The 12960-nt window shown below is 45.3% G+C and overlaps 1 protein-coding gene across 2 annotated transcripts in view; it reads left to right on the top strand.

Moving 5' to 3' along the window:
* The window catches only part of BUD31 (BUD31 homolog), a 136941-nt gene that overhangs the window by 20738 nt on the left and 103243 nt on the right, over positions 1–12960 (top strand). For both annotated transcript variants that reach the window (XM_069645568.1, XM_069645567.1), the window contains exon 2: positions 11223–11323. In XM_069645568.1, the coding sequence (XP_069501669.1) occupies positions 11230–11323 (94 nt within the window). In that variant the 5' untranslated portion in view covers positions 11223–11229. The remainder of the gene's footprint in view (positions 1–11222; positions 11324–12960) is intronic.

Consider the following 12960-nt stretch of genomic DNA (forward strand, 5'->3'; position numbering starts at 1 on the left):
GCTCATCCCCGGGTGCGAACCGCCTTTGATAGAGGGCGGTGGGATTGATGGGCCGGTGGGCATGCAGACAAGTGTGTGGGAGCGAGGGGCCATCAGGCAACTCTCATCCTTTACTTCTCAGTAGAAACTCGGACCAAGTGCCTCCAGTAGTGGGTACGCCCCTTGCCCTTATGTGATGTTAACTTTGGTTGACATTTGCGTAGATGGGACCACTGAGCAGGACACGGGGCATCCATTTTTGTACCCCCTTTCCACTCCATCTTGGTGACCAGGCCTCACTGCGCAGAGCACATGGCCCCACCCTTGTTCCCACTCTGACTGGAAAACTCCAGAGGTATTTGCAACAGCTAATAAATGTAACCCATCACTCTTCCTCTGAGATCACTGTCCTGCATGTGAACCAGCCTGAACTAAGCACATAGCTCGTTCATCTCCACAAACGTGTCCTTGCCCACGCACCCTCGTGAGTGGAAACATACTGCCATTCTGCCCCTGTGTCCCTGCAAGGTATTCTCTTCATGTGCCAGACCACTGACCACGCCATGATGCCCACCTAGCAGATCCCCCAACTAACATTAGACCCCCTACTGCAGTATATCGTTGCCTATCAATAACAAATGCCACATAACGGAGATTCTTGTGAGCACAGACCTACACTTCAAACAGTGTATTATAGTGGTCAAAACCCTTAACCTAAGGCCTGTATAATCCAATGTTAATTGATAGTACAGATATAAGTGTGACTTTTATAGAGGCATAACCGACTGAAAGACTTTGAACAAGTGTTATTTAGTGCATGCATTATTGAGAATATATTATGTTAGCTTAGATAGTGACCAACCTGCTTCACAGCGACCTGACCGTCACACATTTGGAGCACAGATGTCTGACGTCCATCTTTGAATGGAGACACACTTGATTAATTTAAAAAATCGAAACAACCGGTGTTAATATATGTGGTGTTTTTTTTGTATCTTATTTTGATGACACAAAAATACAAGACTTTACACATTGTACAGGTCAGGTTGCAGCACAGCGAGAGAAAATCCCATGTACTGACCGCTGTCACTTGGGAAAGTTTCTCTTATGGCACGAACGGCACAGGCGGGTATTACTCTTCGAACGCGGTGTCCAAGCCTCCCGTGAAGCCACCATGTAAAGGAACGATGGGCCACCAGCCTGTACCACCTGTGAAAAGGAATGAAACAAACTGTTTTTAAATGACCAGGATAAGTTAAATAAACGTTTGTTGTAAATGACAATTCTTATAACCAATGGCATTCTGCTCGGACAAATGCTATCTAGACACTGCACACTATTGAACGACTTTCATGCATTACAATGATATGTATATGTGATTTTGGATATAGTAGAAGACCATGAAATAGGAGTGGCATGACAAGCAGAGTAAACTTACTCGTTACTCGGATTACAAGAACGAACAGTTGCGCACAGTTCATGCATAAGCACCATCATTATCCTCAAAACGGACCGTGTGAGGCAGGCTGCCCTGAAGTCTGGCAGCTCGGTGATGCATTGCGGTCGTGGCTCGCCTTCCGAAATGTAGGCCACGCATCCTTAGTTTTCACAGCAGCAGCAGTTCTCATCCTCGGTTGGCATTAGCTCGCACTGATTGCATGCAGACCAGGTGGAAACACCGTCCATGCGACTAGGTCTAGGCTCTTCAGCTGTTCGTCCTCCCAACTGCCGTCCGAAGACCCATCGTTTTCGCGTGTTTCCCTTTCCAGTAGTTCCTCCTCGGTATACTCGGCCTCGTAGATGTAGGGCATTATTGTAGCCATTGTGTGTTAAACTAAAATAATTTATAGCGGTGGTCCTGGTATCTGTTCACACGGGCTACAAGCAACGAAGGTAGCTGACCAGAGCACAGAAACGAGTCACGCAATACTCAAAGTAACACAGAGAGGAATGGAATCGAAAATCTGCTGCTGTGTGTTGTGAAACGGTCTGTTTATACTTATTGAGGAAAGAGGCGTCTTGCCATTTCCATGGCGACACGTCATTGGCTGAAGCGCAGCGAATGTTGACACGAGACGTGCTTTGGCTTTGTGAAATGGGCGGTACGCGTCTCCTGATGACAGGCTCAGGGGCGGGGGGGATATGATTTAGTGCCGCAAAAGCAGGTCAGCCAGGGCGATGGGGCAAGTTATAGGATTATCACAAAATGGCAGCGCCCTGATGCCTGTTTTCACGTGCGTTTAATGGACGAAAACTCGGGTAAGGTCCATAGAAAATGTTTCTAAAATCGAGCGATTTAGGCTTAAAAACACATGGCTGACCCGTAGGGACAATAAAACATTTTGACCGAACCATTCCTTTAAATTTGCGCTTTGAGTCATGCTGCAGCATGCAGAGATCCAGAAAAGTTGCCAGATGTCCTTCCAAAAGGGAGTTGTTACCATCGAAGTGGAACAGAACCAACAGATCTGAAGTTTTTTTCTGAGCTGAAGGGCTTGATTTTTTCGCAGAAGTGAAAGTTGGTACCAGGCTGTTTGTGTCTTCCTTTCTATGTGCTATTTGAAGGAGAGATGTCTGTCGATATCGAACCCAAGGGACTTTGTGCAGTTGGCCAACTGTAGTGTGAACCCCTCTACGTGCATAGCAAAGAATCAGGTCTTCAGTGTTGTTAGTCAGCAGTAGGAATTCAGTGTTGGAGGGGTTGAGCTTCAGTTAAGCACTGGACATCCACAATAGGATCAATGAGAGGCAGGACCTGAGCCTGTGGATGTCTTTGGAGTATATCTTGAGGTTTTCTTTGGGATTGTTTTAAGGGACTTGGGTTTAGTCACCCTAAGTTTCCTAGGGTCTTCGAGACGTGGATCCCTTGCTCGCACAGCTCCACCTCACTGATGAGGCCCAACAGGGCACGTGTCTGGGGTTGCTGTTGGTACTCTTGTTCAGAAGGGAATTGACACAGCATTTCGGTGGTGGACTGCGGGCGGGACAAAGATTGATATGCAAATGGTTATTTCCCTTCTGTGAAAGGTACAGTGAACTAAAATGTGGCTGCGGACTCTTGAGAGGGTACCTTCCAAAAGAACGGGTCATTTAGCCGTGTTCATTCTCACAGAGGGGCTCCTATGGACTATTTGTTTTAGTATCTTGAGGTAGAGCTGTGTGTCATCTGCGTATTGGTGGATGTAGTATGGAGCGGGGGGCGCCAAACAGTTCCATGTAAAGATTGAAGATCACAGGGGAAGAGGATGTTTCATTGCAAGACTCTACAGGAGATGGGTAGAGTTGGTGATCTGGAAGAATCCATTTGTACCAACTGGTGGTGATTAGCAAGGTACGATTTTCAACCAGCTGAAGACGATGTTGCTGATCCCTATGCAGCAATGTAGATTTTCGGTGCGTGCCTGTTGATCTACTGTGTCAAATGCTGCTGAGAGGTCAAGGAGAACCAAAAGGCAAGGATGGCCATGATCAAAAATCCCTGATCACCTTGATGGTAGATGTTTCTGTGCTGCATCTGGGTCTAAAGCCAGATTAGTAAGGAGGTTGTTGGCTTCGATATGTGCTTTGCTTCTGCTTTCTCCAAGGATCTTACCTAGGATTGGAAGATTGGTTATGTGGCGATGGTTGCTGAGGTCATCCGGGTTCAGTGTTGCTTTCTTTAGTAGCTCAAGGATTTCTCCCGTTTTTAAGGTTGATTGGAGGTGCCTTGAGTTCATTGTTGGGTAAGGGAGGAGTGCTTCAGTTGGTAGTGTCTTGAGTACAGAGACGGGGAGGATGTCGTCCACGCACGTGTCCTTGAGGGATGCTAGGACTGTGTAAGGTCTTCCATAGTGAGTGTCTTGCAAGTTGTCCAGGTGGTTGTGGTTTTGCGAGATGGGGTGTGTAGTTTGATGTCACTTGTAGCGTTGGTGTCTGTTGTCAGATCATGCTGACCATATTGATGAACGAGTTGATGGCGTTGGCTTTATCGATGGAGTTCAGCATGGGTCGGTCAGACAGAGGGTTGATGCAGTGCCTGATGGCTTTGAAGAAAGCTCTGCTTTCATTGTTGGCCTTGGTTATTGTATTTTGGTAATAGTTGGCCATGGCAGTGGTGAGCAGTCGTCTCCATGTAGCACAGAGCTCCTTGAGCAGTGCGAAGTGAGATGTGCTGCCGAATTTTCGCCAAGTCTTGTCTTGTTTTCTGATGGTTCATGTGTTGAAGTTGATTTATTAAGTGTACCAGGTTGCCGAAGGTTTAGGCTTGAGGCTACCTTGTTTGATCCGGCGCATGGTGCTTGATGTTGGTTGTGAGGGTGGTGTTGAGTTCTAGGAGGAGCAAGTCGCAGTCCTGGTTATTCTGAGGTAAATCGGTCCATGTGAAGTGGAGTTTGGTGCGGTCTTCTGTGAGAGCCTCCAATGGAAAGTTCTTGAATGATCGTAAGGCTTGTTTGCAGTGTTTCTGATGCGTTTGCTTGACTGGTGTGGTGCGACTAATGTCAAAGGGGATTGCCAGATGGTCTGACCGGTTGAGCTTGATTGGAGAGCTGTGTTGGAGGGTAGGCGGGACATTAGTGATGAGGATATCACATTTCCAGTGATTTGGGTCTTTTGTGTGCTGCATGAGATTCAGAGTGTTGAGTAGGCAGTGAAGGTGTTGGGATGTGTGAGACACAACGTGGTGACCAAGTCCATGAAGTCTTTGATGAAGAAGGTATTGGGCTTGGGTGGTCTGTAGATGAGGTGAAAATTGACCCTATCAATTAGGGGGATCGGGAAGTGGCAGAAAAGACGTTTGAAAGAGCTAAAGTTGGGTGCATGGCCATGATGCCTTGATGGCGAGGACTCCGCCAACCTTGTTTGGACTGTCTCGTTGTAGAATTCTGTAGCGGTTGGGGATGATGATATCTAGGATGTGGGTGGAGGTGGATGTCATCCAGGTCTTTGTAATGAAGATATTCCTCCTATTACCCATTCACCACGATATGGAACTCCATGCCAAGTCAACTCTGAACATAGGACAGTCACTTAGTTTTCATATCATTCCTTTAAAATAAGACTACTCAGTAGACCACAAAAGACAAACTAGCATGTTAGCCGCCAAAGACTGGACGATTCAGATCCATCAAGCTCTAGCCAACTCAAACTGGACAGGAAGATCTGGAGGAATCCAATGAACCAGCATGTTCCTACAACACTCAAGGTATGGACAACTCTGATTTTAACATAACAACCATCACAAATCTGGACAGAGACCGATCAGAGCACTCGGCTCTAAAACCAGGACGAAATGGAGGCTGACCAATTCGGGTCACCCTTACTGGCATACAGTATTGTGCAAATCACTTATGAAGAACACCATGACAATCGGAACCCCGTCAGGTTATTTGCCACACAACCTTTTCTCCCCATCAGACAAATGCCACCGACAACACTCCACTATCCTTATCAAATTGAACCTATAAGAGTAACAATGCCACATCTTGATTAATTGTAACATAACTTCAACTCTCCTGCTTTAGTCTAGCCCCATCATTTCCATAATAGTTCTCATGTGCCCCAAACCACCTCCTCCTTCCCCCAACTGATTTGACTCCCTTTCACTCTACTAGCACCCTTAAACTACTCACACTGACCAAAACGCACATGGCTGATTTATGCCTGCTAACTCCTCCCCAAACACAAGAATTTTGGAGGAGCAGGTGGCTCAGCTCCTCCCACTGCCTGCTTCATCTTTGGCTCTATCACATACTGTGCCGTACCAGGGGCTCTGTTTCCTAGCACGGTCATCTAATCGATTGTTTGTTCCCTCTGAATACAACACATATCAGTGTCACAAACCACATAGAACTCTACTGGCATTCAGAAATCCTTTCTGTCCAGCACTCGTCAAAGCCGTATGTTTCACTCCTCGCTTTGTGATGACCACTACCCTCTTTTTTCACAGAACCACATTCCACAAGGCCACCACAAATTTCAGAATTGCACTATATGAGACCTCTTTACAATACATTACCATTAAGACCATTGAGTTGGGTAGTGATAACTCTTATTATACCTCTTAGACAAGAAGGCGATCAGCATAAAGGGGTAGATAGAAACATATTTGTTATTAATAGTATTAAACTTGGTATAATGGAGAAAGGTTAGATTGAACATTGGTATGGGTTATGTGGTGGGTCGGAAGGACAAGGACTCTGATCTTCCATGTTTAGATAGGCTTTATTAAAAGAAAAATAAACTCCCGACTGTCCCTAAACTATGGGATTTCCCTACCTAACAAAAAATAACTAGGGTGCTTGTGAGTCCAAAAGAAAGATCTGTCCTTGGTCCAAACCTATCTAATCTGTCCCTGCTACTATCAGAACAACTAAGGCACAGGAGAATTACTACCTTCTTCTCTGGGCTGCTTCTCAGCAAGTTCATTTGAGTAAAGTATTAGGCAGTTCTTGGTAACTATTCTTATCAAATCGTGTATTTCAAATATTGGGCTCTTCAACTTTTCAACAGTGTCTTTTATTCTTGGGTTCCCCCTCTGTTTTATTCTTTTGTCTTTTGTTGTTTCGGTTCCCCTCTACCCTGGGGGCAGTTCCTTTCCTGGTTCATTAAACCTGAGACCTTTTCTCAACTCAGTGTCCAATCTTTTCCATGGCTTGGCCGAGTAGGGCTGTTCTAGTAAGGATCTCACTCTTTCCAACACTTGGTAGTTATTGGGATGCTTATGAGTGTTGTCTACCTCATGAGGTACTTCCCATACTTGATCCTTACTGGGACGATTATGAATGTCCCACTTGTTGTTTTTGGTTCCCTGCCCGGGTCTCCCGCTCTCCTCGTTACCTTTCAGCCTCAGGGATTGCGTCATCGGGCTTGTGGTCTGCACTAGGTCTTATTCAGTGGATGTCAAGTTGGCTTGTCAGCTTATAGTTTCCTCTTCGTTCGGCACACAATGCAGTGCTTTCAGGTAAGTGGTCTCAGCGTTGTTTAGGGACTCCAAGTCTGCCAAGCTTTCGGTCACACCACCACCACTACTCACTCATTCTTAGAAATTCTGTCAGTACTTGATACCAGGCCTCACACGCCAGCTTCCTCTCTGCACCTGAAGCCATGTGTCTCTGCCCCCTTCAGCTCCGCTCTCACATCAGGTTTGGAATTCCCGGGTTTCTCTCACCCCCAGGTCTCTTCCTTTCTGACTTCTGATATGCCCCTGAGACTTTCCCGGCGGAGCTTCAAAGTCCTTCTTTTCTGTCCTGCTAGCACTCTGTATTACTAGAGTGGTTTTCTTCGTCTCGGTACTGAATGCGTGTCACTTTTCTGATTTACTCCAGGGTTCTACATGACCATCACAAACCTCCGCTTGTTCTTCATGCTTACTTCTGGTAGGTGTTGGTAGTGGCAGGTTATAGGTGACTTAGTTCGGGAGATCCTCATCTGTGGGGTCCTTGTCCCCACAGGGGTAGTCTCTCCCAGTGAGGTCCCGCTTGTCTCTACCCTTAGTGAGGATATTGCGTAGCGAGCTCACCTCCGTAGCCTCACAGGGAAAGGCTCCCCCCTGGGGAGAAGTGACTGAATCCCGCGATTCATCAGTCATCTGTTTAATGCACTGAGTGGGCACTTTAGACCACAGTACTGCTTGGTTGTATTGGTTGTAAACTGCAGCAACAACTTTTGAAATGTATTTGTATTTTGTATTTTTGTATTTTATTTATTTGTATTGCGCTCCTTGCCCAAAGGCTTGCGGGCGCATGTTTGGTAGGCAGTAGCAAGTTACAGAGAGGACGTTTCAGGTTACAGACAGGGTGGTACAGTATACCATTACAGATGCAAGTAACATAGATAGTAACAACAAAGTAGCAGTACCCGGAGGTTACAGAATAGGGGTACGAGCTGTGTGCAGTTATAAGTTACAAGCTGTCTTGTTCCCGTAACCAAAGTTTAGCTTTGGCTTTGAATGCGTGGCATTGCGGAATGTTCCTTAGGGCATTGGGAAGTGAGTTCCAGAGCTTAGCAGCAAGGACCGGAAAACTCGACCCTCCTGCCGAACGTAGTTTGAATCTGGGGATATCCAGTGTGTGCACCTGGGCGGCTCTCAAGGGTCTAGTGGTTGTGTTGCGAGAAGCGTGATACTAAGTAGGCAGGAGCTGCATTGTTCTGTGCCTTGTGTGTGAGCACAAGTGATTTGAGTGATATGCGGTGCGAGATAGGTAACCACTGGATGTTGCGTCTAATATTGGAGAAGTGATTCCGTCTAGGTATGTTGAGTGCTGCCCTTATGGCGTTGTTTTGTGTGACCTGGAGTTTGTCCAGATTTCTTTGGCTAGTCCCAAGGTAGAGGGCATTACAGTAGTCGATTTTGGATAAGATGAGGGTTCTCGCGAGGGTCAAGCAATTATCCGGAGTCAGGAATGGCCTGCAGGCTGTGATCAATTTGCAGGTGTAGGAAGATGCAGAGACAACTGCATTGGTTTGTCGCGTGAGAGACAGGGTGGAGTCGAGGTAGATTCCTAGGGTTTTGGTGACATTGGCCACAATGTGTTCAAAGAAAATCACTGTTAGAAAACGTATAAGATCAATCGTCTTTGGAACTTTTTTTATGGTCTTTTTGCAACCGTTGAGCTTGTTAGTGTTCATTAACTTGATGTAAACCTTCCATTTTCTTAAACCTACTCTGAACGTGCATGTCACCTTTCTTATTAAACGCAAACAGCTTGGTAAAATATATTACAACAGTTTGACCTGTTAATCTATACTTTGTGTGTTTTGTGCCTCCTCCCACCCCTCAAGTCCTATTTGTGCCCCATGGTTTACCCCCCAATAATGATCTCTACAGACCAGACTGCCACCACCTTCTCTCTCCCCCTCTTTCCCTTCCTACCTTTGCTTCCAGCTGTACTCCCATTGCGCTTTACCTGACATGTACACTTCCCATTCGACAAACGTATGTCCATGTAGCTCATGCAGGAAAGTGAGGCTATACAGACTTTTACGCCATCGTAGATGCAAATCGTGCCTATCAGCAGAGGTGGAGTTGTAATATAAATCCTTGGTACGCCGTACCACTAATCCTTTTAATTTTTACAGATCGTACCTTTAGTTAAAAGGCTCAAGAAACATGTCCTTGACAATTTTTGTCTTTATCCTGAGCCAAATATAGAATTGGCTCAGGCCAGCCATTCAAGCAGTGCTAGCTTCCCAAGTCACAGCTAGGCAGACACACACACAGCATCTGTAGCTCTGCAGGTCGTTAAGTGCTCAGGTTGCAAACCCATTTTTTTCATCAATGACAGAGTCTTTCATATGCATGATGGAACATTTCCAACTCAAAAAGCTCACAAAACACCAGTTAACTTGCAAATCTGTGATAGTTAAAATGTGCAACACAAAGCGCCCATTGAAAGACTTGTTTATATCCATGATGTCTACTGACCATCTAGAAGCATCCTTTAAAGAAACCACTTGAAAAGCAGTCTTAGGGGCTGGTTGATGCTCAGTGAATAGTTGTGCATCGATTGTAATCCGTTTTTGGCCTGTTTCATGTTCTCCTGTGGAGGGGTTTGTGTGTTTTTGTTCAATCGTTTTTTGATTGGTTTTGTGCTATTCTGGTGGGTTTATCTTGTGTTTCTGTAGCCTCCCATCCCGTTTTCTGAGCTGGCCTACATCTAGAGCAGTGGTCTTTAAACTTGTTTGGCCTGGGCCCCCCGGGAGCAATATTTAGGCAGTCCCGGGCCCCCCACCCCCCAAAAAAAATGCCAAATGGAAAGTATGTACAAATGGCTATGAACTATTGTGTGCCGTCACCGCACCCTACTCCCAGTATAGTCCCTGGGCTCCCCCCACCTGCTCCCATCAGTCGCTGGGCTCCCTCATCCCACTCCTTCCCAGTCCCTGGGCTCTCCCCACCCCATCACAGACCCTGGGCTCTCCCCACCATGCTCCCACCACTATCAAATGGCTCCCACCCAATCAACATCATGAATAACATTGTGCTGTTAGTTTGTGACAAATCTGCATATCTATCTTTGTTTATTGCGCAACTTCTTTTATTACATGTCTTAAATCCCTGAAAGTACCGTAGGACTTACTATATTTTTCAGGTTGGCATTCTCTTGTATTCTGAGACTTCTAGTATACCATTCAGGATGTGAAGATTTACATTCTGGTATGTGGCTTTATTATGCAATTTTTGTTTTTTGTAAGTAAATATAAGACATTATTACTGTAGAACTTGAAATACAACTATTTGAGCCAAAGTTTGTGATCCTGGTCACACCGCCCCCTCCCTTCCATCTGTCTGACCATCACACTTTGGATGCAGCCAGAGTACCACTAGTTCCTTTTTTCCACTTTAATGCGCCAGTATAAAATAAATGGCGCCTCAAAAGAAAAAAAGGAAATTCAGCACGTTACTAAACCATGTTTTTCAGTGTAATTGGTAAATTAAGTTGAAACGGCGTGCTACAAAGCAATCTTCAAGCCTGTAGTGCGATAGAGACCATGCAGCAGAAAAATGAGGGCTATATTGCCAATATATGTTTCACTATAAGTGCTCTCTGCCTGTACCAACCTTTGTGCCGCACACCTCTTGCATCTGCTCAAAATGTAGTTAGTTGTGGGTCAGACTATCCTTTGAAATGTTTGAGGAAAATGCAGCATTTTTAAATGGCTTTTTTCTCAACTCCCTTGTTTTGGCACAGGTGATACTTGTGCTGTGATTTTTAATTGGCAATAACAGTTTTATCCCGCTTTTAATATGAAGCCCTTTCAATGCTTCAACAATGGGTTTCTTCCTGGCACTGAACTTCAAATGAGGCTGCGACTAAATATAAACGTACCTTTTTGTGTTGGTGTCACCACATTGATATTCCATGTATATTCAATATTGTTTAATTTTCTTAAATTGGGGAACTATGGCAACAACTGCCGCAAACTTTGTTACCCTACGAAAAGGTGGAAAAGAACGTGGAACTTGTGACAAGCATTTTTTATCGGTTTCCTCTAATTCAGTGGTATTGTATGTCTATACAATCAAAGCAAAAACTGCTGCGGGTGACCCGTTTGAAACACACACTGCTAACAATGGCTTTCTTAAGCAATTACCAAAAGGGGTTTATTCTCCCGAAGCTGTTGTGTTGGTCATATCTGTGCTGACCTGTAGTTGGATGATTTTGATTACATAGTGTGATTAACATCATGGGGAATTGCCTTCTGCTGTTGGACGGGGTGGTTTTCTGTGCCTCATTGCTAACATACATATGTTGGTCCAACAGACTCACGATGCCAAAGGTGAAAAGAAGCAGGAAGGCCCCGCCAGATGGCTGGGAGCTCATTGAGCCGACTTTGGACGAGTTGGACCAGAAAATGAGAGAAGGTGAGCAAAATGGCAGTTTCATTTTCTTAGTTCACGTATTAGGAAACACACATCCTCTTTGACTACATATAGAAAGCCAATTGCGCAGTCAGAGAACTTGGAATTTGATGGTGATAGAGCGGAGAAGGAAGTTGATGTGGACTGTATTTTTTATACTACCCACTGTAAAACATCTACTCTTTGTGGAAAGAACGCATTAAGAAGAATCCTATTAGGCTAAGCATTTACAGTGGGTGCCATCACGAGCTTGGGTTAGTAAGTGTCCGAGTTAACTGTTTGTTTTCTACCTTTACATCCATACAGTGCAAGCTCCCATATTCAATGTCATAATGTCACCATCTTCTCTACTACTGTACTACCTTGATGACTCCCACGGCTCGACAGTAGTGAAGTCAAAAATAGACCTTCCAAATGATACAACTCTCTGCCTAATAAAACAGACGGAGAGAGGGATCACTGGAAAGGGCGTGGGAACATCATTGGAAGTCAGCCTAGGATACAATAAAGTATAATGAGAAAGTGTCCCAATTTTAACTCTCACTAATAGCTCAGCAATAGCACCCAGTACAACACTAGCCTGTAGATTTAGAACTGGAGGCTCCGCCAACAAGTCTCTGAAGCAATCCAGGAAATGAAACAACGACAAAAGGAGGGAAGGTTAGTAAGGGAAACTTATCCCAAACGGCACAAGGCTCGCGCTAGATACCGGGTTGGTGCACCACAGGATAGCGTCTAAAGTACTGTGCACAATCACCTTCAAATACAGTTGTTGGCAATACTTCCTTTCCCACGTAGAACAGAAATGGTGAATTGAATTCCACCTGTTATCTCCTCACAGGTGCCGGGAATTAAATCTTAAGCAAAGCACAACTTGTGTGTGGAATTGCACGTTTAAAGAGTTCAGGAAACCGCATGTATTTTTACACGCAACCAATTTCCACGCAGCCAGGAAAGACGCACTTGAAGAGTTCAGGAAACCGCGTTAGATATACACGTGACAAACTTCCACGAAGCCAGGAAAGTAGCGCGTGAAGATTTCAGACATCTGCGTGTGTTTTTACACGTGACTGAAGTACACGCAGACAGGGCTGTCAGAACTCACGTGTGAAGGAAAACCGTCCGTTGGTCTTCTAATGGACGGCAGCCAAAGGTAGCGTGTAGAAAATGCACGTGAACAGGAAAAACTGCTGTAACTTCTTGAATGCAGCTCCAGGAGTTCACGTGTGGAAGTAACACGCAGGAGAAAGCCAAAGATGTAACTAAAGACATGCGAGGACGCAGATCAAGGATTCAGCTACCAAACGCCATATTGGTTCAATCCGAAGCAGTGAGCGACGTCTCACGCTGCTTAGGAACATAGTGCAGTAACACACGTGACTACCCTAAATCACGTGAATTCAACGACGTGAATAATGCAAATGTCGTTTTCCAGGCAAGATATCAAACTACCTCCATTTAGAATAGAAAGGCTTGGCAGTTCTATGAGCATAACCCGTTCTGTGTGAAGACGGTGTTCCAGGTCCAGAGGTAATATGTCTACCATGCATGACAGTGCCACCCCCCAAAGGAGCAGCCACTCCCCTTTTCAAGTGAAATTTTCGTAACAAAGCGGGAGCATGGATATTGGAAAGAGGTTG

Source organism: Ambystoma mexicanum, chromosome 2p, assembly GCF_040938575.1.
Source record: "Ambystoma mexicanum isolate Mex_15411 chromosome 2p, UKY_AmexF1_1, whole genome shotgun sequence".
NCBI classification, from domain to species: Eukaryota; Metazoa; Chordata; class Amphibia; order Caudata; family Ambystomatidae; genus Ambystoma; species Ambystoma mexicanum.